This window comes from Mus musculus, chromosome 9 (genome assembly GCF_000001635.26).
Source record: "Mus musculus strain C57BL/6J chromosome 9, GRCm38.p6 C57BL/6J".
In the NCBI taxonomy this organism is placed as follows: Eukaryota; Metazoa; Chordata; class Mammalia; order Rodentia; family Muridae; genus Mus; species Mus musculus.
Window position 1 is genome coordinate 42,629,867 of NC_000075.6, and position 26,331 is coordinate 42,656,197.

A 26,331-nucleotide genomic window follows, 5' to 3' on the forward strand; every position below is an offset into this window, starting at 1 on the left:
CATCCCAGACTATGGAGTCAGAATTTTGTCCTGTAAGTGAGGGGGACTATGCCAGCGTGGTGGCATACGCCTTTAATCCCAGCACTCGGGAAGCAGAGGCAGAGGCAGGCAGATTTCTGAGTTCGAGGCCAGCCTGGTCTACAAAGTAAGTTCCAAGATAGTCAGGGCTATACAGAGAAACCCTGTCTCAAAAAAAAAAAAAAAATCCACACACATAAAACAAAATTTAAAGTGCGGGGCGTGGTGGCGCATGCCTTTAATCCCAACACTTGGGAGGCAGAGGCAGGCGGATTTCTGAGTTCGAGGCCAGCCTGGTCTACAGAATGAGTTCCAGGACAGCCAGGGCTACACAGAGAAACCCTGTGTCAAAAAACCAAAAAATAAAAAATAAATAAATAAATAAATAAATAGTGAGGGGGACTGTTCACAGCGGGTGTCAGTGTCAGGTTTGCTTTCTAAACATGTCAACTGGAAGGTGTGCAGCCAAGGTTGTATGTTTGTAATCATGGTGGTTCCGTTCATTTCAGAAATACACAAACATCTCTCACATGCTAGACACTGTTCTAGGCAAAAAGAGCATGCGTAGGATATGAACTTGCTACACTCAAGAGCCTTACAGGAGTCAAAGAGGCAGAGAGCAAGGAGCCAAGCACATTATTACTTTGGGCAGCTATGGGTGGGGGAGCAGGGGCTCCTGCAGTCAGAGAACTGGGACATCCGAGGCAGTGACATCTGGAAGTTCAAGGGTCATCCAGTCATCCATGCAGTGGTGGTTAATGATGGTTGTCAACTTGATAGGATCTTCAGTCACCTAAGAAATAAGTGTCTGGATGTATCTCCAGGGAGTTATTTAGATTATATTAGCCTCTGGCCATGCCTGGGAAGGCTGTCTTGATTAGGTTAATTAGTGTAGGAAGATACACACTAAAAGTGGGTGGCTCTGGACTGCATAAGAAGGTGAAAGCTAGCTGAACATAAGCGTTCAGTGCTCCCAGCTTCTTGATTAAGGATGCAGTGTGATCACCTTCCTCGAGCTCGTGCCTCTATTGCTTACGTCCCGGTTACGATGGACCGGTTACCTTAGACCATGAGCCCAAATGAAATCTTTCTCCTATAATTTAATTTGGTCTGTATTTTATCCCAACAGTGTGCATTGGTGACTAAGTCACAATCCCCACATCATCTTTACCCTGGACTTCCTTTGGCCCTACACAAGCGAAAGTGTGTAGCTTATTCAGCTTACTGGTCCATTCCTACAAAACTGCCTTCAGATGAGATCAGGCCATTTTCTCAGACTGGAGCTGCACCCATCACATGCTCACTCTGAATGCCTTATACACAGCTCCCTAGCCCATGAGCACACAGTATTTACAGGCACTAGAATTGACCTATCAGTCACTCAGCATGATGGGACAGATGGCGGGTGCCTTAGGCTTACACCCTGCCCAGGTGGACACACTGCTTTCCTTTAGGTGGTCTCCTTTTCCAATGACTTTGCTCTCCCAGCTCCTGGTACCCCCACCAACCTGTATCTTGCCCCCACCTACAGCCACCACCAGAACCTCAGGCTGCAAGCCTCACGCGCCCAGCCCCCAGCCTTGTTAGCTTTAGTTTGTACACTGGAGTTATTGAGACTTCTTTGAAGCCACCAACCCCACAGAGTGGACTTGGATGAGGATGAAGTATGTTTTGGATTCTGCCACTTTCCCCGTTAGGGGATCACAGGCATGCCAGAGAATGCATTGATTCATACGCTGGTATTATGTCCTGTCTTTCTAACGGGGCAGCTGCCCAACCACAGTGGGCTAACAGCAGGCATGAGGGGGCAGATGGCTAATGAGAAGAAATGTATTTGGCAAGGATGAGGTGACCGAGGCACACAGCCAGACTGTTGTTGGGAAACCAAGGGACTTTGCTGGCCATGGATGGTGAAGGCTGGGATTAGTCTCTTGTGCTGGCTTCTTTATCAGTGTGGGCAGACATACCACCTGTACAGCCTAAGAGATGAAGGCACTGATATCTTGTATGTCCATATTCACAATGGCACTAAGGAGTACAGAGTAGACAACCACTTCCGGGTCAAATCCAGCTTCCTCACCATACAGGATATGTGACCTTGAGTAAGGTCTTTAATTTTTCTGGCCTTTCCAGCCACACTGAAAGTAGGAAGGATGCTATTGGACATCTTCTATGAGAGCATGGCCCATCGAACCAACTAAGCAGGGCTCACATGGGCTCACAGAGACTAAAGTGGAGAGCACAGGGCCTGCATGGATCTACACTAGGTCCTCTGTGTATGTTATGCCTGTTGGCTTGGTGTTCTTGTGGGACTCCTAACAGCTGGAATGGGTGTATCTCTGACTATTTACACTGCCTGTGGGACTGTTTTCCTCCTATTGGGTTGCCTTGTCCAGACTCAATATGAGGGCTTATTGCATATTGTTTTATCCTGTTTGGCTGTCATCTCTTAGAGGCCTGCTCTTTTTCTGGAGAGGAAATGGAGAAGGGGTGTATCTTGGGGGAGAGGGGAGGGATCAAGAGCAAGTGGGAGTAGGGGAGGGAGAGGAAACTGTGGTCAGGATGTAGTGTATGAGCAAAGAATGTATTTTCAATAAAAATTTTTTTAAAAAACCTCCTATGTTATGCCAAGAAACAATCAAGATGCCAGAGAGATGGCCCTCTGGATAAAAGGTACGTTGCCACAAAGCCCAAGGGCCAGAGTTTGAATCCCTGGACCCACGTGGGAGTAGGAGAGAACCAACTCAAGCCAGATTGTTCTCTGGCCCCTCTGTAGAAACCCTGTATCATACACATGGCACAGCCCAAGCTCACCTCCCCACCTCCCCATCTCTGCCCACACCATTCAATGAATACATGAAGAAAAGAAACAAGACAGGTATAAAGCAAGGCCCAACAGCAGCAGCTGGCAAATGAGAAGGAGTCAGAGGATGGTAGTTACTGAAATATGCCTGTGGGAATTAAGCAGCATCTGACCCTCCCCTTCCTTAGTTCTACTTGGAAGCCGGAGGGTGGAAGTACCTCCTACTGCAGTATGTTCTGGGCAGAGTTAAGAATGAAAGGGTTAATTGCAGACACTCTGAGGCAGTTCCCCCAGAAGCCAGCCAGTCTGTCTTCCTGTCTTTCATTTCCTACCTTCTTATCCCCTGACTACATTCTATTTCCTAGTTTCAAAGGCCTCTTAAGATAAAACGATTTCGGGGGCTTCCTTGGTGATTCGTGCTATATACGATGACTCGTGGGAGAGCTCACCGAAGGACAAGATAGAGGTGGCAGGCCCTTTTACTGCGATTTCCCAGACACACCAGGGTTTTACTCTGCTAGCATCTGTACTGTTGTAGTGTGTGTGTGTGTGTGTGTGTGTGTGTGTGTGTGTGTGTGTGTGTGTGAACTTAGGATCTCTCGCTGCTTCTGAAGCAAACTTTCTAAGAGAGTTCGGGAAATGGGTGACAGCTATCCACTTCCATACAACGAAAACCTTCTAAGACAGTATTTCCCGAAGTCTCTTCCTGCAGACATTAGCTTCCCAGGCAAAGTGGACAGCAATTTCACTTAAACAAGGTTGCATGCTCAGATAATGTTAAAAACACTCACTTATTCTTCCTGGCTCTTTAAGATTCGCAGCACACCCCTGCACACTGAAGGCTGAACGAAGTCCTGCAGTGGAGCTGGCTTAATTTTGTTTAATCTTGAATTTTTCAAACACATTGACTACAGAATATATATCCCCCCCCTTCAAATCTGTGTCCCCCAGTCCCCTTCTGCAGAACACAATTTGGGCCCTGCTACCTTAAACACACTCAGAGAAACATTATAAACCCCAAAGAAGGTGGAGGAGATGCCAGGCGAAATAGATATTCCATAAAATTAACAAAATCCAGACTTGGAAGAGAGGAAATTTTGTCTGATTTTTGTTCTCCATCTCTAGCTTTAACCATGAATGCACACAGGGCCCCTTCAGGTTCCTGCAACCTTCCTGTCTCCCTTACCCTCTGCCCAGCCTGACTGACCCTTTCAGAAAACGACAGACAGCCTAGGAGTCGTTCCTGGGAGGGAGTCCTCCTGTAGTCATCACTATGGTCATCTATATTACCAAGCACGATTTTATACCCATAGAAGGTATAAGAATATGAGCACAGGCTATGCCAGCCTACCTGAACATTCTGGGGTATGTGTGTTTTAGTGTGTGTGTGTACATGTTTGTTTATGTTATGGTGTGTAAAATCCAAATAAATAGAGTCAAAGGTGAGGTCAGACCAGGGAGTGTTTCAATGCATGGAAGACTGCCCCATGGGTGAGGGCTGTGTGGAATGGTCACCATAGGTAGTAGCGCTCAATCCAGCTTCCTATTTCTCTAGAAGAGGTGACATTGCCCAGGTCCTGATTTACACATAGGCATCCATTCTTGGATTGACTTGAGGAACCTCCGTGGCCCATTCATCCACGCAGGCCAGGAAGTAAGGACAAGCTGTGGGTAGGGCACTGAGCAGGAGTCAGGGCCAAGGGAAGGGAAGGTGTTCAAGGGAGAAGAGAGGGGTGGGGAAACTGAGGTTATCACCGAGCTGTTCTCCTCTTCCTCCTCCTCTTCCTCCCCCTCCTCCTCCTCTTCCTCCTCCCCCTCCTCCTCCTCCTCTTCTTCCTCTTCTTCTTCCTCCTCTTCTTCTTCCTCCTCCTTTCCTTCCTTCTGCAAGAAGCCATTCTAGGCTATTTTTCAAATGAGAAAAGATTTACTAGCCACACATCTAACCCTTTCTAGGATCCAAATATCAAGAAACACAGCTTGGGTGCCAGGGGTACAGGACAGGGGATGGGAAACAAATCCATGCTTGTGGGCAGCGTCTGTCCAGGACAAGGGTGGGGGGAAGGTGGCCTCTCTGAGACCCCTGTGCCTATGCTAACCAGCCTAGTCCATTAGTCAACTCAGGGACAGGCCAAGTTTTGTCAATGGTCACTGCAAGTGTAAGGGTTCTTAATGACCCATTGCATCTCCTAGCCCAAGCAACCCTTCTTCCCCTTTACATTCCTAAGCCAAATATGCATCCCAGTCCCTGGCACCTAAGCTCGGGACTGAAGATGAAGCCCCAGCTCCCTCCTTTTGAAACTCTATGCCCAGCTCATTGCTGATGCTGGCAAATCTGGGCTCCCAAATCTCTCTGGACTTTGTCCCTTCCTTTCCAGCCTCCCTTCTGTGGGGGCAGCATATTCAATGCAGATCTTGCAGCTGATATTGAGAGACAAAGCTACTATATTATACAACTCTATTTTTTTGTGCTGAAGACAGTGCAATAGGGTCTACCGGGCTTGTGCAGTGTGACAATCTCATTGGGAAACAAAGTCAGGTGGTAGGAAGTAGAGACAGGTTTGGGGTTTAATGCTCATTTGCACAGGTCTTGGCCAGGTGGTCCATGGGAGGTCTCTGCAATGTCAATTCCTTTGCCGATAATAGAATGAGCGTCCACCTTGTAGAAGGGTGCCCAGCACAGAGGAACCCCAGACACGTGAGTTCCCTTGTTTCTAAGCACAGTCAGTCTCTGTGCTTTTAACAAAGAGGGCCCAAGCATCCTTCTTCTCCCTCTTTCTGGCTTCCATGAGCTGCATCCGGGCCCTACCTCATAGAAAATATCTGCCCTGCAGGCTTTTCCACACCTACATGTCTTCCACCTCCCTCTGCAGGAAGCTACTCTTAGCTCCTCGCCAAATGAGAAAGGTTCAACTAAGTTGTCATAAGGTGTTCAGTGTTGGGTGAAGTCACTTGTGTCCAGATAGGAAGGCTAGGGTTCAAGTTCTGAACTTTTTCAAGCCTGAACAACATTAACAAAGTTGATTATAGCACTAACTGCTACAATCTACTGGCCAGACAGAACTAAGCATATTTCACCCACGATCTCTGTTTACCCTTAGAGCAAGCCTGGGGCATGGCAGTTAATCTTGACTGTTTCATGGCATCAGAGTGGAGACCCTGAGCATCAAAGTGGCTCTCCCCGCCCCGGGCCACTTGGCCGGGAAAAGGGAGTTGTGAGTTCAAACCCAGGTTCTGCTGAGCTCCAACCCAGGGCTCTGTGTTGGTGTACAATGTCCTCACCATAAAGTCAGAGAAGTACTGTGATTTCATTGGGACCATGCTATGAAATAACCAAGGAAACCAAGACAAAGCTAATCTCGGAACACACAGGTGGCAACGGCACACCAAATGGTCTGAGGAGGGGCTATGACGTGCTGGCTGAGTTTCTTAGTGAGGGGGAGTTTTCTTACTAGGAAGCCTGGGGCTTCGTCTTAGCTCCAGACTGAGCACCTGGGTGGCAATGGCTCACAGGGAAAGCTGTGACTGCTCCCCTGTGCAGCACGAGGAACCCACTGAACTAAGAGTAGTGCTAGCTCTACTCCCACAAGGGGAGGAAGAATTAGGAGCGGATGCGAGCGAATTGGAGACACGCGTGGCAAGGATGGTACGGAGCAAGATGTGTCAGGTTCAGGATCAAGAACTTAGCCAGCTTCTGCAGGGAGCTGGTCAGGAGCTACTGCTAGCCCTTGGAAAGCCTCTCTTTGGTGGCCTCTGCTTTGGAGTCATTTATCACATGCGTCCATGTGTCACTGACAGGCAGTAAGGAAGACAGTGTGACTTCAGGAAGCCTATAGTGTCAGCCACCGCAAAGGCTGCCTCTCAGCTTTGGCATAAGGGAGCAGGCTCCCGTTGACACTTGACCCTTGCTGGCTCTCTTAATTTTCACTTAATTGTCTCAGTACCACTAGGGCCGCTGGAACCCTTCCCAGTTTAGCCTCCTGGACCCAGCTTGGTTGTGACTGCCCTTGCGGTCGGTCCCTTCATTCCAGAACATGTCAAGTTTCTCAACGGTTGTGCGGAAGTCGGCCCCTTCTCAGGGGGATTTTCTGCTGCTCTCATTCGGTCTTTGGTTCCCACAGCTCCACATTCAGTCTCAGCCTCTAACCAGCCTGGGAGGGACAGTCACAGCCTCACATCACCTCAACTACAGAAATTTCCTAGACACCCATCTATTCTTGAGTATGCTCATACCTGCTTCCACTGGCGTGGCTCTACACGGCTGACAAGGAACTTTCCTGAGTCACCTTGGGTTCCTCCCACCACACTAACACAGGGGGTGGAGTTCTACACATTCCCATTTAGAGAAAGAAGAAGCCAAGTGCCCAGAAGTAAGTGTTTTCCCCCAAAAGACAGAAATGGGAGGAAATCCTGCTGCATACAACATCAGATCCTATTTCATTCCCGCCGCACACTCAGCACTAGGCAAGGCCACCAGGACACACGTCTCCTCCCTGAGGTAGTTAATGACTGACAACTTAAAACGCTGTCGCCCCAGGAGTCCGAGAACACCAAAGACTCCAATTTCCTAACCTGTTATTACGGTGCGGGGAGGATGGGAGGAATCCTGAGATGGCATCACCCCTCGACTTGAACCCAGTATCCTCCCACCCTACTTGGCTCCTCTCCCTTGGTGCCCTATCTATGAATGTCACCATTACCCTCCAATCTTTCAAGCTAGAATTTGGACGTCGCCCTCCACTTCGTTCATTCTCCCACCAGCCACAGCTCCCTCTGCAAGCCTGTGTGCTTTCGTCGCGGTTTTCCCTTCATCCCACCCCGTGGCTCTGTCCTCTGCCCTCCTTCCCTATCGATCGACCATCTTCATCTCAATTCCGGAAGTCCTCACCATCTCATGCCGACCTTTCCTCTGGTCTTGTCATTCACCAACTTCCTTTGCCTTGTTATTGCTGGAGGGATGTTTGTGGAATATAAATTTGCTAGGGAATGTTCAACACCCCCATCTGCCCAAGTTGCACACAAGACATAGTCACACACACAAGTCTTTGCACGATTCAGGCCCACCTTTTATGCAGTCCCCACCTTGACCTCCATCAAACAGTTTGGAACAGGGCCACTCTAGTGTGCTGTCACAGTATCTCTATTGTCTTGTTAGAGCTTCTTCTTCTATTTTTTTTAATCACATATGTCTATGAAGAGCTACCACCCCCATGCCAGGTTTCTGCTGAAGCACATGCATGTATTTATACTACATCCACTCGGTATATCACACATGAAAGAAGTCAGCGCTGGTGGCTGACTAGATTTCAGAAGAGAACACCCGCCATCTTACATGGGCAATCAGAGCCTTGAAATTTCCCCCAAACTCTTCTTTATAGCCATATTTATTCACTTCTCTTCAGGCCCTGACACATGGAAGAAGCCAGGCCCCCGACCTCTCCCTCACAAATCCCACCTTAACCTTTCTTAGCAAGAACCTACAGTTAGCAGAAGTTCCAAGTCTCTTGGGCAACTTAGCATCCTGTCTCTCCTTTCCCTCCTTCTTTCTCCCCCCGCCCCCACCCCCAAAGCCACCTAACTGTGGTACCCGACAGTCTATTTATCTGCATCAAAGCCTCTGCTCTCTGCAGGCTGGAAGATTGCTTTTTGTATAATAGGCCTTTGAAGACAGTGGCAGCTGGGAGGCTAATTCATACCTGTCAGTAAGTCCTATTTAATGGAAGATTTGGCCCCAAACCGCCCAGCTCCCAGCTCCCCTGGATTCTCCCTGCATGTTTCCTATTCATTTACTCCGATGACCTGAGCATGCAGATCTATTCTTCCAAGGAACCTTGTCCCTTTTCGGCTTTGCTTTCCCAGTGTGACCCTGCAAACAGGACTTCACAGGCTGAGTCCATTCTGTCTGGCTCATTGCTCTGTCCCCAGCTCCATACTCCATGCCTGTGCTCAGCAGGTGTTCAGGGTACACTCATTAAATGAATTAATGTTCTCCTGGAAACACACCCTCGGAGTGTAACTGCCTTTACAAAGACGTCCATCATTCGCTCCCTTGAAGAAGAAGACAGAGGCCAGGTGGGAAGCCCTCCTTTCTCCCCTGCAGCAGCTGGGACTGTCTAGGTTTTGTGTTGAGAATACTGTTCTGTCTTCAGTTGCTAAATAAGTAGTTGTTAACAATGTCGCTAGCTGTAAACTACGTCGTTAGCTGTACAGCTTAAACTTCCACGTGTGAAACTGACATGAAAAATGGTGGCCACCTTGTGTGCCCACCTTGGACTAAGGAGAGTGTCTGCTTTCATGAAGACTGGCTTCATATATCAGTCTTTGCATCTGAGGTCCTCTGCACTCAGGGCTGTTTGTGAGACCTCTTATCTGCATATCAGAAGGCCAGCATCTCCTTCCCCAGGTCCCAGTGCATCACCCCATGCATTCAGGTATATAGGTATATAGATACAGGCCTAAGGCACCTCCCTTCTCACTATGGGCACAGTTGTCTGGGAAGATGAGTGATGCTGTCAATCAGTGGTCTCTGCCTCTTTACTTACTCGGCTTGCCCCACCTCTGCAGCAGGTTCCACAAGAGGTGGGCAGCTTGCTGACTATGATGTATTCCAGGCCACTAGGTTCTCAGATGTGTTTCAACAACACCCAGAAGCATACACAGTGGATGGCCCAGAGGTGGGGGAGGGATGGGAGACAAGGCAGGAGGAAGCCAAGGGGCAAGTTTGTAAGGGGCTGCGGGAGTGGTGGTCAGGGGTTTACTCTAGGGTAATGGGGGAGCCCCCAGAGGATCTTTAAGAGTGATAAGATCAGGAATGGCTTAGGAAGATTCTAAGTTTCGTCCAAGATGAAAGCCAGGCTTTGGGATTTACAAGAGGTGTCACAAGGTGAAGTTTCTGGCAGGATGACAGGTGCCCTGTTACCCCCCGGGCTGGGCACACAAACTGCCAACACCACAGAGCCAGTGTGCAGGACACCTCCAGCGGTGATTGATTGAGCTGTGGATGCCTTTGACACTGAGGGGAGGATGGAGACGCTGGATGGCTTAATAATAACAGTACTTGCTACTCTTAGTGGTGCTTGGAATACAATAGCACTTAGAAATGTAATAATAATAATTTGCCACGGTGTGTGTTCATCTCATTCTTGCTCTGCCCAGTCATTAATCCCAAATGTTCCTCTCAGTAGGACCTGAATTCCTCAGGGCAGAAGGCACCCCGGGTAGCTACAGAAGTCTCAGAAGGCTTCAGTTTCTCCCTTTACTCTGCTCGCTGTCTTCCCTCAGGAACCCTGTTTACATAACATCCTCTGAGGCCCAGGGATATGCCCTGCCCAGAGCAGGTGCCACTTGCTTCATATAGTCAGGGAATGGACTGATTTCCTGCCACAACTGTCTCTAGTGACTCTTCCTCGTTCCCTGGCTACCTCTTGCCTTGTCTAGCCCTCCCTGGTGGTAATGGGGTGAGTACAGGGAATTCACTAATTTACACAGTTAGTGTGAAATGTGGGGTGAGTCTAAGTGCACAAGAGTGTCACACACACACACATACACACACACACACCATCCCTACAATTGGGACTACGGTGAACTCTACTTCTGTAGCTAGTTTATATCACATGGTAAACTTTATCCAACTTACCCACAAGTGCCTTAAAAGGAGTTAGATTCGAGAGAGAAAGTCAAACAGATCTAATAGGTAAGGAGTTGGAGACCGGGCTAGAGTGATGTCTCCTGCTGGTGAGATGGAGCAGGGCCTGGACAAAGGCTGGATTGCTGCTCCAGATGTTCGGTGCTCACTCAAGCCAAGAGTCAGAAGGAAACAGAGATGTCAGCCCTCTGGCCTCAAGGGGGTGAATTCACCAGTGACAGGCATGAGTTGAGCAGAGGGTCCTGGGCTGCAGTTGACAACACAACCTGTGAATACTTTGATCATAGTAGCTTGAGCGAAGCCCCATCATGCTAAGCCAGACAGATGACCTACACAGGCAGCTAACATTGTGATAATTTGTCGTATGGTGATAGGAAACAGATACTGTGCACCAATGCCATAAATGGAAAGAAAAGGATGAGAGGCTGGCAGGGGGAGAAACGCCAAATCCTCTCACACACCATGTGGCCAAAAGACAGACAGGATTCAACTTTCTCTGAGACTCACTTTCCTGCTTTATAGAACCACAACTCTACCTTGCTGAGTCACTGCTAATGCTTAAAGATCTTGAATATAGGGCCTGGGGAGACAGCTCTGTCAGAAAAGTGCTTGCCACGCCAGCCAGTCAGCATGAAGACCTGAGTTTGATACCTGGGACCTACACAAAAACCCTGAGCAAGGTGACATGCTGTCATAATCATGTTACTGGGGAGAAAAAGGTAGGTGGATACCTGGAGTTTGACAGCCAGCAGGCAGAACTTACATGGTGAGCTCCGGGCCAGGGAGATCATCTCAGGAAACAAGGTAATGATGCCTATAGAACACCTCAAAGGATGACCCCCAGTGTCCGTGCTCATACACATGTCTACCCCCTTACATACAAAAACCAAGTGCTTGGCGTGACATGGGGCACCCCACTATACCCAGAGCCAGAGATGACTATTGCTACTGCCCCAGCTTGTGAAAATGGGTAGATTTTTATTAATACATCTTCTTGAGAGTAGACATCTTGAAATTGCTAGCTCAACAGGCAGTAATGGTGGTAAAGTGACTCTCCCTGAATTAGTAAGGTTTCTGAATATTTAAGAACTCTGTGACAGGAGTCAATGTCGTCTCTCTTTCTCCTTAAACCTTACCAGACAGATGGTCATGACAGTCAGAGGGGACACTTCCATTATGTTTCCAGAGCCTAAGCCAGAGGCCTCCCTAGAGCCTGCTTCTTGCTTCCGTTTGATTTATCTCCTACGAGCAGCCTGATGCACCCAGTAACAAGCTTACTTGGGCTCAGGAGAAACTCAGAAGTGTGAGCCAGAGTTGAAAGCAAAGACTGGCATGAGTTCTGACTTTTATTAAATAGATGAAACACACACACCTCTAACTCGGATCTGGGAGCCCCGAGGGGACTGATCTTTGCTCTCACCCTGTTTGTCCAACATCAACAAAGGTGTTTGCCTGATAATTGGCTCCTCTGAACCACCACAGTGCTTCTAAGCCTTCACCCGGAGCCACAGCACCTTACGGAAGGCTTTTCCAGTTGCTACCCCAGGCACACCTCATCTGGTCTGTTCCTGAACACACACACCCCTGACCCACCTGGATAGAGGCCTCCTGACTCCTGCAGACACACCTGCCTCGCCTCCGTAACCAGACAGCACAGGGATGGCCGATGGCCGTTGTAATGGCACTGTGAGGCCACAGGGTAGACTCCTCCTTTCACATCAACTCTGCCTCATATCCATTCCCCACGATTCTGTAGACCTGGGCCCCCTGCTGCTGCTTCTTTGGGGTAATTCCCTTCATGCCTCATCCCCCTTCACTGGGACAGTCACTGGCCTCTCCCAACTCTCACCACGTGGAGAAAACACACGGAGAAAGCAAGCAGAGTATCTCAGTCACAGCGGTTTTTAGCTTCCCATGCAGCTTGGGAACTGGCTATCTGCACTCATCGAGGGACGGGTCCCACCTCTGAGGTTTTCATCTTTCTTCCTGGAAAGACCTGTGAGCAGCCACAGGGAAGCAATTGCTTCATTCAAATGCCCCCTCCCCATAGCATGTGGCCTTGTAGATAGGTGTCCCCATTGACCTCTTCTGCTGCCAAAGGCTTCCACAGCTCCCTGGCAGTGTTGCTCCAGGCTTAGCAGCCCCCAAGCCAGGGCCAAGAGTAGAATCCTGGGCCAGAGTTGTTCTCTCAGACATTTCTGAGCAGTTGGCATTCTTGCCTTGAAGGAGGCAGGGCTGCACCAGCTTCGAGACCAGTCAAACCCCATCCCACCCCCTGCTTGTGCCCTGAGGCAGTTCACGATTTTGATCTCAGTTTAGGACAGTCGTGGCCATCCCTCTTGTTTCAGTGTTGTCTGTGATTGTGACTATTGGTCTGGGACATCCCTTTGTGATAAACTACCATCAAGTGAAAGGTACTGACTCAGATCCACTGCGGACCCAAGCTTTTCCTATTTCTCTGCCTTACTCAGGACAGGCTATGCTTGCGAAAGAGTATGAATTCCCCCAAGAAATTTAAAGGACAAAAAGCAAAACACAAGGCATTAGCTAACACCCCCGGAACCTCCTTCTGACTCTCCCTACCATTGCTCTTTACAAATGCACCCACACTTTCCAACAGTGATTCAGAGCACACGTGCGAGGAGGCTCCTCGATGAACACCATGCTGGAGTCACAGCTCCTCCTAAAGAGGCTGCCAGGCTGTGTGGGCCCAGCAGACATCTGTCACTGAGGCACCTGCCACCTCTCAGGCTTGCATTCAGGAGGAAAACGGAGTGGGGGTGGGGAGATGTTCACAGCTCAGACAGACTCCTGGGGAGCTTTTACTTCATTATTCTACCCTGGGCTGATATAAATCTGCATTTATTCACTAAAGCATACTGGAATATGCAGAATGGCTCTCCTAAAGGGCTCGATAACGCTGAAATATGTGTGGACTCTTAATAATTTTACAATAAACTACACTTTAGAATCAATTGCTCTGGCACCCAGAAAGTTGTCCGACTGATGGATTGTAGTTCTGCTGGCTGGTTGGTGAGTGTGTGTGTGTGTGTGTGTGTGTGTGAATGTGTGTGTGTGTGTGTGTGTGTGTGTGTGTGTGTGTGTGTGAGTGTGTGTAGCGTACTCTTTCAATGAAAGTGTGAACAATCTGGAATAGAGTCAGACGTAGTAGAAACTATAGTTCTAACTAGGTGAGCCCAATTTTGACATTTTTTTTTCCTGATGAGAACTCTGGATGGAGTTGAGGACAGCCAGAGGCAGTCATCAGGAAAATGAGGTCTCCAGGTGCAAACAGTCAATGGGGAAAAAAGGGCTGGGGCTGGGGAGAAGGCAAGATTCACCTGCCATCAACTAAGGATTAGAAGCCTCCTCCGGAAGCATCATTATCCTACTTTGCCATAGGGTCTGTGATGATCAATCTTGACTGTCAGCTCGATGGGATTAGAACCATGCAGGATGTGAGCCCTGGGGCACACCTGTGAGGGTGTTTTCGGGGAACTTGAACTGAGGTGAGAAGATCTGCTCCGAATGGGGACAGCACATTCCCCTGCACCTAGTTCTGGGCTGAATGAGAAATGGGAAACTGAGCAGGACTGGTGTTTCAGTTCACCTCTCTCTGCTTCCTGATTATAAGTACCATGTGACCAACCCTCCATGCTCCCTGTCCCCACCCACTGGGCCTTCCTGCCACAGTGGACTCCCTCTTGTCAAACTTCACCCAAATAAACCTTTCCTTTCTCCCTTCCTCCCTCTCTCCCTCTCTCCCTCCCTCCCTCCCTCCCTTCCTCCCTTCCTTCCTCCCTCCCTCCCTTCCTTCCTTCCTTCCTTCCTTCCTTCCTTCCTTCCTTCCTTCCTTCCTTCCTCCCTCCCTTCCTTCCTTCCTTCCTTCCTTCCTTCCTCCCTCCCTCTCTCCCTCCCTTTCTCCCTTCCTTCCTCCTTCCCTCCGTTCCTTCCTCCCTTCCGTCCTTCCTTCCTTCCTTCCTTCCTTCCTTCCTTCCTCCCTCCCTCTCTTCCTTCCTTCCTCCCTCCCTCCCTCCCTCTCTTCCTTCCTTCCTCCCTCTCTCCCTCTCTCCCTCCCTCTCTCCCTCCCTTTCTCCCTTCCTTCCTCCTTCCCTCCGTTCCTTCCTCCCTCCCTTCCTTCCTTCCTTCCTCCCTCCCTCCCTTCCTTCCTCCTTCCCTCCGTTCCTCCCTCCCTTCCTTCCTTCCTTCCTTCCTCCCTCCCTCCCTCCCTCCCTCCATCTCTCCCTTCCTCCCTTTCTTCCTTCCTTCCTCCTTCCCTCCCTCCCTTCCTTCCTTCCTCCCTCCCTCCCTCCCTCCCTTCCTCCCTCCCTCCCTTCCTTCTTCCCTTCCATTACTTTTGTCAGACACTTTGACATAGCAACGAAAAAAACACCTAATATGGAATCCAATAGGTAAAGCAGCTGCCACATGAACATCTAACCTAAGGTGAGCATCTAACGTAGAGTAAAGGTCACACTCCCGCTGATCTGCGGCTCTGCCTGCTTCCAAGAAACAAAGCCCTGCTTCCACTGAGGTTGCTGTTTATCTCCTGTGGCCAGCACAGAGGAAAGGGGAAAGGACTCCTCTAAAAGTGACCTCTCAGACCTAAAGGATGGGATTTGTTCGGAAGACCCTTGGGCTGTCACTTTACAAGTCAGGTGCCAGGTTTAGGCTTCAAGAAGGCAGGTGACCTCAGACCACCAGGGCACAGTGTGGCCATCTTGATGACAGGGAAGCCCCCTGGTGCAATCAACCATGGCTAGCCTTGAATTCCATCTTCCTTCTGCCACGATCGTTCTCCGCTCTAACCTGACCTCAGGTTTTGACATCTCCCACCCTTGGTGGAGTTCCAAATTCTGCCTCCTGAATCCCGAATAAACCTCCTTGCTGGATCCTCATACCCTTCAGTCCAAATCTCTGCAGGCTGGAATGAGAGGAAGGGCATGCGATACTTAGAAGTTACCCGTGACTATGTGGGCTACATATGTGCAGAGGCATCCTAGGGATAGATAGGGAAGCGATTCCCAGGCTGGACTGCAGCCAGCCAACCCCCTGGGCTCCTTTTAGCTGGAGAGCTTTTGTGGGATGAACTGAATTCATTTTGGATGTAAGGAGATGAGTTATCCCCCCTATCCAGAACTCCCATGCCCAGATCTCTTAGAATGTGAAGAAATAATCCATTAATCTACCCGATAAACACTGGTTGAGCATCTATTATGTTCCTGTCAGTCACTAGGGTTACACAGATGGGTAAGACAGACTTGGTTTGGACTTTATGAAGCTTAGAGCCTAGACAGGGCTAAAGAACTGTGAGTGAGGTTGGTGAGATGGCTCAATGGATAAGAATATTTACTGTGTGAACCTGAGTTTCAATATGCGTACACGCATAAACTGAACATGGCCACTATGCCTGAACCTCGGGGCTTAGATGTTGAGATAGGTGGATCCTGGGAGCTGGTGGGTCAGCCAGCCTAGCTGAAATGGAAGCTCCAGGTACAGTGATGGAGACCAAGAGCAACAGACCAGGAGATCTGATGTCTTTCTCTGGCACACATCTGTGAACATGAGTGTGTGCAGCCATATATATGTGTGTATATAAATGAGTGTGCCATACACAGACACACACACACACATACCTACCTGTGAAAGTGACAACACACTCAACCTGGTGATGTGTCAGGATGACTTCAGTGGAAGAGTGACATTAAGGAACGCCTGGAAGATGGACAGGGCTGGCTCGCCGTAGATGGGAGCAGACGATTGGGATAAAGGCATTCACCCTTTCTCCAGAAATTAATTGCCTTTTTCTCTGTGTGTCTGCCCTGTTTCCCCTTCCTGTAATAATTTTAGCAATTTCAATTACTTATGGCTAATCTCGCTGATAAGCCTTTGGAAAATAAATACAAACTCAAGTCTGTTTGGCAGTAAAAGAACAGAGGGGAGGAAGGCCAGCTGCACACACCTTTCCTGCTGAAACACGGAGCGCCTGGGACGTGGAAGGGTGATTACTGCAGAGCTTGCTGGGACCTGGCTATAATTGTGACAGAAAAGACCTAAACAGGCACTGCTTCTGTGGGCCACATGGGGCCTCCATTCAGTGTGTCGTTCTTCCCGCTTTCCAGAAAACAGTTCTATCCCCAGGACATTGTGAGTTGGATTGCTCCCAACCAATGTATAGAGAAACAAGTCCAAGGCTTAGAAAGACCCTCGGAGACCTCCTCGTGCAAAGCCATAATAAACAGACAGCGAACTAAGCTCAGCAAGAAGGAATGGCTGGCGTAGACGACGGAATGACTAAGCGGGGCGGTTAAGAGCTAACTGCCTGGCTTTATGATCTGGCTCCACTACAAGCAAGAGACCAAGGCATTATCAGCCTCTGCTCTTGTAAATGGGAACAAAATAGCTGTTTCTGCTGGAGTTGATGTGAGGCTTACATGAGAAAATAACCACGGTGCAGTGTTTACAGGGCCATGCCCAGAGAAGTCATTCAATAAACAGCAAGTACAGCCATTGCTGTCACCCAGCATCCGTGCCGGGATTAGTCGTTGGCGTCCCGGGGGCTTCACTGCCAGTCTGGTTTTTCTCGACTCCTCCTGCTGCCATAACTATTCTCCTTAGCCTCTCTCCAGATTCCCCCAGGGAACAAGTCTGGGGAGCTGCTGCTTTTAAACACACCCCCACAGCGGCAGCATTACAGGAACGGTGGTGATGACATAGATCCAGGCTGCCTGTGAGGCTAGAGGATGCCCAGGCTCCTGGTGCTCACATTTCCAGCTTTTCATTGGCATCCTGTGAGACTTTCGACTTTACCCCTAAATCTCTACAATTCTCCCCACCAAGGTGGCAGCTCCCTCCTATGGCACATCGACTGCCTGAGCCCTCTGACAGTAGATTAGGGTGATCTTATCTTTCCTATTAGGAAGTGATTGCAGCTCTTGCTGGGTTCATTAGCAGCTGGAGAACCCCTCCAGATTTATTAGCTCAAACCCCGCTTCCTCTTCACCTCTTCTTCTCAAGCCGCAATAACAGAGACGGCTTTGCCCAGAGCCTTAATTCTTCATGTCCTGTATCCAACCTGCATGTATCTTGTGAAATAAAGATTCCTCCAACCGCCGTCAAGCAAGCTGAAGGGCAGAGAGACTCCATTCCATTCCACTCAGCAACCGAATGAAATATATTTCGTGTGCACCCTATCTAAGCAGGCACACTCAAAGCCCCACAGCAATTGTGGTTACTGGGGAGCCAACAGGTGCTAATACCCACTCTTAGGATCAGTTCTCATCTAAACAGACAAGACAGGGTCCTGGCGTCAACTGATCTTGCAGCATACACAAAAGAGAAGTACAGTAGCAATTAGTAATTCAATAATGTGGCAGAGATTCCTTGCTGACGGCCAAACCTATTTCCCCTTCTGCCTAGGCACTAAACTACATTTCCCAGACATCTTTGCAGGGAGGTGCAGCCATGTAATGAGATCTAGCCAATGGAATTGTAAGAAGTGATCTGTAGGACTTCAAGGCTTGACTCATAAATTACTCTGTGTGTGAACCTCCATGTTTTCCCCTACCCCTGACCTTCATGAGACATATTTATAAGCTAGAAAATGCCTGGGACCCTAAATGACCTTATTTGAGGCTATTTCTATCCCAGCTATCCTTGTCGAACTTCCGGTAAGAAATGTAAGATCTGCCTTCTATATCTGTGGGTTCTGAATCATCGATTCATCCAACAGATGATTGAAAATAGTCAGGGGACATAAGGTCTGGGCTGAGCAAGCGCAGACACTTTCCTTCTCACTGTTCCCTAAATGGTTCCAAATAATAGCTGCTAGCATTTACATTACAGTAGGTATTCATATAGAGACCATTTAAAGTATGTGGGAGAGAATGCCACATCATAAAGGAGGGACTTGAACATCTGCATCTCTATTATCATTATTATTCACAAAGGGCCCTACAACCCATCCCTTGCCACAGTAAGAGACTGCGTGTTTGCCTCTGCATAGTGAAGCTGTGGGATTTGTGAGTTGAATGGCTGTAGTAGTTAGCTCTGCTTAGCAGCTACAATGCCACCAGTAGATATTTTCAAATCCCTTCTAAGAACCTTTAGGGATAGGCGTTACCCCTATACACACCTCACTAATGGGAAAACCAAAGTCCGAAGAGCCCCAGGTCCACACAAGTCCCTGAACACCTCAGAAGCAGGGCTTCTCACCTGTCCTGAACATCCATCGGGGCTTGACTCTCAAACACCAGCTGCTTCCTCTTATTGCAAAGCTTCTTCATTAGAAGGGCCCTACACTACAGCCCTGCGGTCTTGACTCTCCCAATCTGCAAACTCTAACGAGAGAGAAGAAATTTATCTGAGCATTTCACACCCACTGGAGTGGCTCTCACTAAAAGATAAAAATTAAGAAATATTGGCAAGATTGTAGCAAAACTCTACCTCCTGTGCATTGCTATTGGGAATGAAGCATGGTGAAGTCACTCTAGAGAACAGTTTGGTGATGTCCCAATACATTAAAAGGTGATGACTGTCTAGTGAGTTCCCTCGTTAGGTGCATACCCAGGAAGAGTGAAAGCAGAAAGTGGGAGGGACACTCATGTTCATGGGACTATTAGCCACAATACCAAACACCGTGAGCACTCACTATGTGTTAATGCAGGATGTGATGCACATGCACGATGCTATATTATTCAGCTTGAAGAAGGATGAGACTTAAAGACATAATCTACATAAAACAAGCCAGACACAAAAGGATAAATATTGTATGACTTCATTTCCATGAAGCAGGCAGTCATTTTCAGTTGACGGTGTAGAAGTGTGCTTTGTGGCCAGGGCGTGTCTGGGAGGAGGAGGGGATCAGGGTTATAAGAGTAGAGTTTCTGTTTGAGAAGATGGAAAACGTAGACATGGAGGGTGATGATGGTGGCCAGCAATTCGAATAGGCTAATCCCACTGAAAGACACACTAAACTAAACTGGTAAACTTTATGGTGGGTATTTCTATCATAACAGAAAGAGGTTTTTTTTTGTTGTTGTTGAGACAAAGGAAATGAAATTCTGATACATGGTACGATATGGATATACCCAGAAAACATCACCCTGAGTGCACTAAGCCAGACACCAACCAAGACATATTGTTTAAGGTCCCTGAATGAGGAACAAGAAGAGCTGTATTCACACAGAAGAAAGAACAGAGGATGCCAGGGGCAGGGGAGAAAGAACAGGAACTGTTGTGTTTGGGTTTCCTTGGGTTTTAGAAATGGTGGTGATGGTTTATAAACGGGAATGTGTCGATACCACTGAATTGTAAACTTAAATGCTTGAAATGGCAAATTTAATGTTATATATGTTTACACAGAGAGAGAGGGAGGGGGAGGGGGAGGGGGAGGGGGAGGGGGAGGGGAGGGGGAGGGGGAGAGGGAGAGGGAGAGGGAGAGGGAGAGGGAGAGGGAGAGGGAGATGATGAAGAGAGAAAGCATAGAAGAGAAAGAAGGAAGGTTGGTCGAGTGACTTCTGCACCAGGGCAGGAACGGGTCCTCTGTACGGTGCATGTGTTACCTTAGGACTTTGCACAGTGACTCTTCTTTGCCCTGCTTTGTCCCTTTCTCAGCCCATGCTCTCTCTCTTTAGCCTAACGCTTATTTATTCTGCTGGCCAGGCCTCACTTTCTCCCATTACCTTCTTTGATCCTGACCTCTGGCCATGTGCACCTCTGGCTTTCTATGACTGCTCATGTTTTGCAATTTGAACCCCACGAGCCAAACCCCTGTCCCAGGGCTCCCACACCATCTGGGTGGCAGCCCCATCTACTGATCAAAGACTTGCTCTGCTGGAACTGACTTGTGCCTCATGAGAATCATAACTGGGGACAAGAAGTTGCTTCGCTGACAGATTAAACCACCAATATGCGCATCCCTAAATCCATCTGCAAATGAAGAAGAGAATTAAAATCCTCTTGCTGTGCACTGTCACTGTGCACTTTTCTTTTTATTCTGGCCAGAGCAGGGGTGTTGGCCCAAACACAGGTCTATCTCCTGCTGCTGAAGTGTCCCTCATTGCCTCACACCTTCCTGTCCCTCTGCCACCAAGTTGGGCTTCCTCTGGACTCAGAAGCCTGGCTGTTAAACCATAGACTCTGTTGAGCTCTGCTGGACCCAAGAGCAGCCTTATTTTTTCCTGACTCAGCAACACTTCTCACATCAGTCTCCCATGTCACTCAAAGTTTAAGGGTGACATGCACACTCTCCCCAATGCCCAAGCCCTGACTAAGAAAGAAACTATGCTTTGTGCAGCACGAACAGGGTTCAGTGGATTGATGGCTTAATGTTTAATTTAGGATTGGCCATTTGGGCCCACCTCTTGATATAGGTAATCAACAGATCGAACCCAGACCTGTCAGTCTAATTCATTTATCGAAAATGCCCTATGTCAATCAGTGTTCTTAACACCTGGATGGGACTGAGGTGTGGGGACCTGGTCAATACTCAGTAATTACTGGCATGCACACAAACATCCCACAATGGAAAGCACTCTCGTGCACATAACTGATCATTCACTAGAAATAAAGAGAATGGTATTTTAGAAATCATTCTCTGGGGAGCAAAATATGTTTTCTGTTCCTGTGAACCCACAAGAAGCAAAGCCAAGACTCTCTAACATAACAACCCCCCTTTATTAAACTCTTATTGTGAGCCGATTGCTCTCCTGAGCTAGGTACAGGGGCCACTGATCAAAGAGGTCACCAGAGCTCAGTTAGGTTAAGTAGTCCGCACAGCTGGTAGCTCCTCAGACTAGAAGGTTAAAGGCCTGTCTATCAGATGCCCAGGTCTATGTCTTTTCCAGTTCTCCACCCTGGTTTTCAAAAGGCAGACCTGAGAACTCACATCACTGTTGCAGAAGTCAGAGAGAGGTGACAAGATGGGGTTCCCCGAGGGTCTGAGAGAGGGGTGGGGAGAGGGAAATCCCAGTGCATTGTGTGTGATGGAAGGAGCTACAGAGCGTATAGAAGATCCTCCACCACCACAAAGCCCCTCTGCTCTGTTTCCAAACTCTGAAAGCTCCAGGCAGCAAGACTGGCCCTAAAACAATGTTTTACCCCTGCTGGATCCTGTTCCTGCTGGAAAAACAAGGCACTGGCAAGCAGCTTCCAGAACACTCTCCCACTGACTGGTTTCTGCAGCATTCCTGCTTCTGTTTCTTGACTGTTTCCCAGGTAGCATCACTCAGATGGTGAGATTGGTGAGATCTCTGCTTTCCGCTTGAAATCCCTCAGTCGGGCACGAGTCCTGATGATTCCAGGTGCAAAGACCTCAGGCTGAGGCTGAAGGCAGAACTATTCTCACCCGGTGGGTGCCCACCAACAAGGAGGAAAGCATCTTTCTGCTATGATAAACCACATGGCTCCTTAGGGACTCAGGAGGCTTGCCACAGACTATGGTAAGGTTTCCTTATCTCTAAAGTGAGGAAACGGGGTGGGGATGGGGGGACCGCTGAGAGTAGGTGCGGCTCTCCTAAAGTCACCCAGAGAAGACAAGGTAGTATGAAGACTTGGTTCCTGGGCCTCCTGACTTGAGGGTACATTTTTTCCCACTAGAGAACACTGTCATCCTTCAAGGAGAGAGAATGGTGATAGACAGTATGGCCTGCGGCAGATCGGATGCTGTCCTCCTAGAGCCCCAAGCCAGCACCTCCATCTCATGCTGACTACTGTAAGGAACTGCTCTCTTCCATTTGCCTAGTGGCTGGGTGGCATGCAGATGCCCAGCTCCAACCTGAGCTCGTCTGATGCAAGACTGGCACAGTGCAGACAACTTCACCCCATCCACCTGCCTTTCTTCCCTCCTCTCTTTGTCCCCACCCCCACCACAGTCTCAGAACAAAGCAGGACTGTACTTTAATCCCTCTCCCCTCTTGCCAACTTGCCCAGGCTGCCCCAGATGCCCCCTCACCTTAAGCAAACCCATTTGCATTGCTGTGGGAATAGCCTAATCCTCTTCTCCCTTTTTACATGTTAATTCTTGGATTCACAGCTGCAGTGTTAGATAGAAGGGAAAAAAAAGGGCAAACAAAGGAGTTTGTTCTATTTTACATTTTGAGGGGAGTGAGGGGGGACTTCTGGGGTTCTGGTGACATTCTATTTCTGGATGTACAGGCTGCTTACACAGGTGCGCTCACTTGGAGACAGCTCTTTGCTCTGTGCATATATAACACGCACAGTGCTCTGTATGCACACCAGACTGGAATAAATGGTCCCGTGGGCTAGGCATGGTGGCAGACACCTGTAACTCCAGCACTCAGGAGGCCGAGGCAGTAGGATTGCCATGAGTTCTGAGGCCAGCCTGTGCTATAAAAGTTAAAACAGTTACAGCAAACCACAGTATAGGTTAGAGGTTTGAGGAGCCAGCCATGTACTCTCAAATTCAAGCCATGGGGAATGACTTCCTTGCACAGGTGGAGGGACATCCCATACCAGAAGGAAGAGGCATGGTTCATTCCTTTGCAGTCTTTCATTCTAGGAGCTCAGCTGACCTATGTATATATCAGGGTTAGCAATTCCAAGGCAGCCCCAAGAGGGAGCTGTCCATGGTACCTAGGTCAATCCAGACCTGTTTCTCTAGACAAGCATCTCTTAAATACTGCAAGACCATGAAAGAGACCTGCCCCAATTCCCAGGAGGGAGACTGCATGGCCTTTTAAAGATCCCATGCACACTGTCAGCAAGGCCTTTACTAACAAGCAACCTTTCTCTTTGTAAGATCGAAAGCATCCAAGCTGCGAGGCTGAAGTCTCTTTCTTAGCAAGGGTCTTCTTAAAATTCACCCATTATTTTCAAAGAAGGGCATCGACAGGCAGTGACTAAAAACAAGTGAGCTCATATTCCTGGGAATGCATGAGATTAAAGGCCCTTGCTGTTTTCTGGACATGCCACAAACCATCTTCTGTCCAGCTACCTGGGGATACAGTTCCCTACCTTGTGTTTTCCTTTCCGTGTGTGTATAGAAGGACCCTACCTTTCTTCTAGAACTTTCTTCAGTGAAGCTGCTCCCTATTGTCCTAGGGTGAGCATGTACTCCCTGCCCAAGAGGCTGGTGCCATTCATGACATATCTAGAAATAGAATTCTCTATGTTTTATTGCCTGAGGTACTTTGGGTTTTTACAAAGCATGCCAGGCTTCTTGCTATGATGATAATGGACTGAACCTCTGAAACCGCAAGCCAGCCTCAGTGAAATGTTTGCCTTTATAAGAGTTGCCTTGGCCATGGTGTCTCTTCATAGCAATGGGAATCCTAACTAAGACACTCAGTATACCAAAAATACTCAGGAACACACCTGAGAGCACATCAGGATGAAGGAGCTATCCGGTGCATTATTTGGATGTAAGATACCCATCACAGGCTCTTGTGTTTGAATGCTTGGTTCCCAGACAGTACTGTTTGGGGAAGTGTGCAGTCCTTGGAAGGTGGGGTGTCTAGCTGGATGAAGTGGCTTGCTGAGGGCTGGGCCTTACAGAGTACAGCCTGGCCCCAGTTCCAGCATGATCCCACTCTGCCCTTAGAGTGGAAAAATGGATGGGTTTTGTTGCAAACTCCAAGCTTCCAGCCTGACTCCCAGACATGCCTTCACCAACATGGTGAACCGTCTCCTCAAACTGCGAGCTGAAATAAACCCTTCCTCCCTTAGGTTGCTTCTTGTCGGGTATTTGGTGAGAGCAGTGAGAAAAGTAATGACTACCCCCAGTCAAGTAATTGATAAAATAAAATAAACTTCTCTAAATGCTGATCTATAGTAGCATTCAGAAGAAATCCAAAACATCATCCAGCCTGTGAGCGAATTGAGGGACAACTAAACCATGAAGCCTAAACAGCAGTAAAGATGAAAAATCCTGGATGGGTCCCCAGGGCCCTCTACCATGTGAACATGCCACCTCAGAAGGTCACCCACAGTATCACTTTCCTCAAACTCTAAAATGAGAGAGGTGGGACACAGCTTAGTGACTGCTAAGGTTTAGCAGTGGTAGGAAGGGGCATGGCAGGTGGAACTCTAGAGCAGTGGCCCTAGGAAAGCCTTGTGGGCCCCAAGATTGGCAAACAAAAATATGTAGCTACCTTTGTGACTCCTTAGGTATCTTTTCATGATTCCTAAGTTAAAGTTACACATTTTAAAGGATCAGATGTTTATCACATGTCTCTGTGTGTTAGTGTGGGCATGTAAGTACAGATGCCCGTGGAGCCCGAAAGGGGGCATCAGATCCCTTGGAGATGGAGTTATAGGTGGTTGTTGTGAACCACCCATTGGGTGGGAGGAGCCAAACTTGGGTCCTTGCAAAACCACTAAACCACTCAGTCTTAAGCACTGAGCCATGGCTCCACTCCAGTTATTTATTTTAATGCTTGTTTTCTTAGTTTCTAACTACTCTTGAGTTGGGATTAAAGGCCTGTGCCACCACTGGCCAGCATCTTCACATTTCTTAATGCTTTAAAATTTCAAAATGCTTCCACATGTGTTAAGTCCTATAATTTAGCCACAGCCCAGTGATGTAGCTGTTCATGTCCATATCTGATGAATAAGCACACCACACACATCTCAAAGCTTTCTTGAAGGGCTCATGGCTGGTATTTTGGCACACCTAATGCTTAAGCCTAATTCAGTAAAGTTCTAGTTTTCTCATTCGTAAAATAAGGGGTCTAGCTAAGATGACCTGCGGAGACACATGCGGTTACAACACCAGCAGATGTGCATACTTTGAGTGCTCTAGTTTTCCCCCTTCTGAGTTATCATCGTGACTGGGAGTGGGGGGGGGGTGTGTGGGAAAGGATGCCACTCTACTGCAGACCAGAAACTGTACCTACTGAAGAGGCTCACCCATCACCCATCTGCCACGAGGAATCATTGCTATAAGACCAGAGACAGTTGGAGGAGGCAGGCATCAGAGCCTCCAAATGCCCACCCTCACAGGGCTTTAGTGTCAGCATGAGCATCCCACAGGCTTCTGGATCCTGTGTCTTCACGATGCTTACACACTATGTCGGCTTCTGCTCTTTTTGCCTCTCTTTCCCCACAAACCATCTTCCAGATATCATCCCATCAGGACCCACAAGCCCTGGCCCCTGACAACAGTATGCTAAAGAGGAGGACTGTGGAAATGTCTTACCAGATTGGTGAAGATGTATGTGTAATAGGCTGACACCATCCCCAGTTCAGCTGCCTGCAATGCAAAGAGAAGGAGATTAGAGAAGAGATGGTCACTGGAAGTGCAGAAGCAGTGGGGGACACCGCCTCTACCACTTATCTGGTCCACTAACCCTCAGCACAAGGCAGAGAGGAACATCTCATCTGGTTCTCAAGTGGCCCTGGAAGCTAGAGAATGCAAGACAGAAACTTTAGCCTCTAGAGGATGTTCTATCCACCCTTCCCCTCCCCTTGGGTGACATGCACATATCTGGTGTTCTTATGTATAGCACACTCCCACAAATGGGACTGAGTATTACAGAAAACAGAGTGGATTTAAGGGAAATGAAGCAAGTAAGAAAACATACTAGAATAACCTTCATGAGTCCTAACAATAACACTGGCTAAGGTTCATCCACTATTAGGTTTTGTGCTCGGTAGTTTAAAGCCTTCCGATGGGTTAACCAGAGGGGGACAAGCACTGTAGCCAAACCACACTACCCCGCCAAGGACCACAAGCTTGATGAAAGTGCACACACAGCACTCTTAGGGACTGAGATGAAGGACATGGAGCACGCCCAAATGAACCCTGTGTCTGTCAGAATGTACATGAGACCTGAGCAGGCTGTACCTGCAGACTAAGCGAGTCATTTGCAAGCCTGATTCTTTTGCTCCTGCTAAGGAACAATTGCCC

General features: G+C 48.5%; 1 protein-coding gene across 14 annotated transcripts in view; it reads right to left on the reverse strand.

Moving 5' to 3' along the window:
• Grik4 (glutamate receptor, ionotropic, kainate 4) overlaps window positions 1-26,331 on the reverse strand; it is a 426,819-nt gene that overhangs the window by 111,685 nt on the left and 288,803 nt on the right. For all 14 annotated transcript variants that reach the window (XM_017313104.2, XM_030244013.1, XM_030244016.1 and 11 more), the window contains one exon: window positions 25,621-25,674. Coding sequence is in view for 10 of the 14 variants with exons in the window: in XM_030244013.1 (XP_030099873.1) it covers window positions 25,621-25,674 (54 nt within the window). In the remaining 4 variants the exon portion in view is untranslated. The remainder of the gene's footprint in view (window positions 1-25,620; window positions 25,675-26,331) is intronic.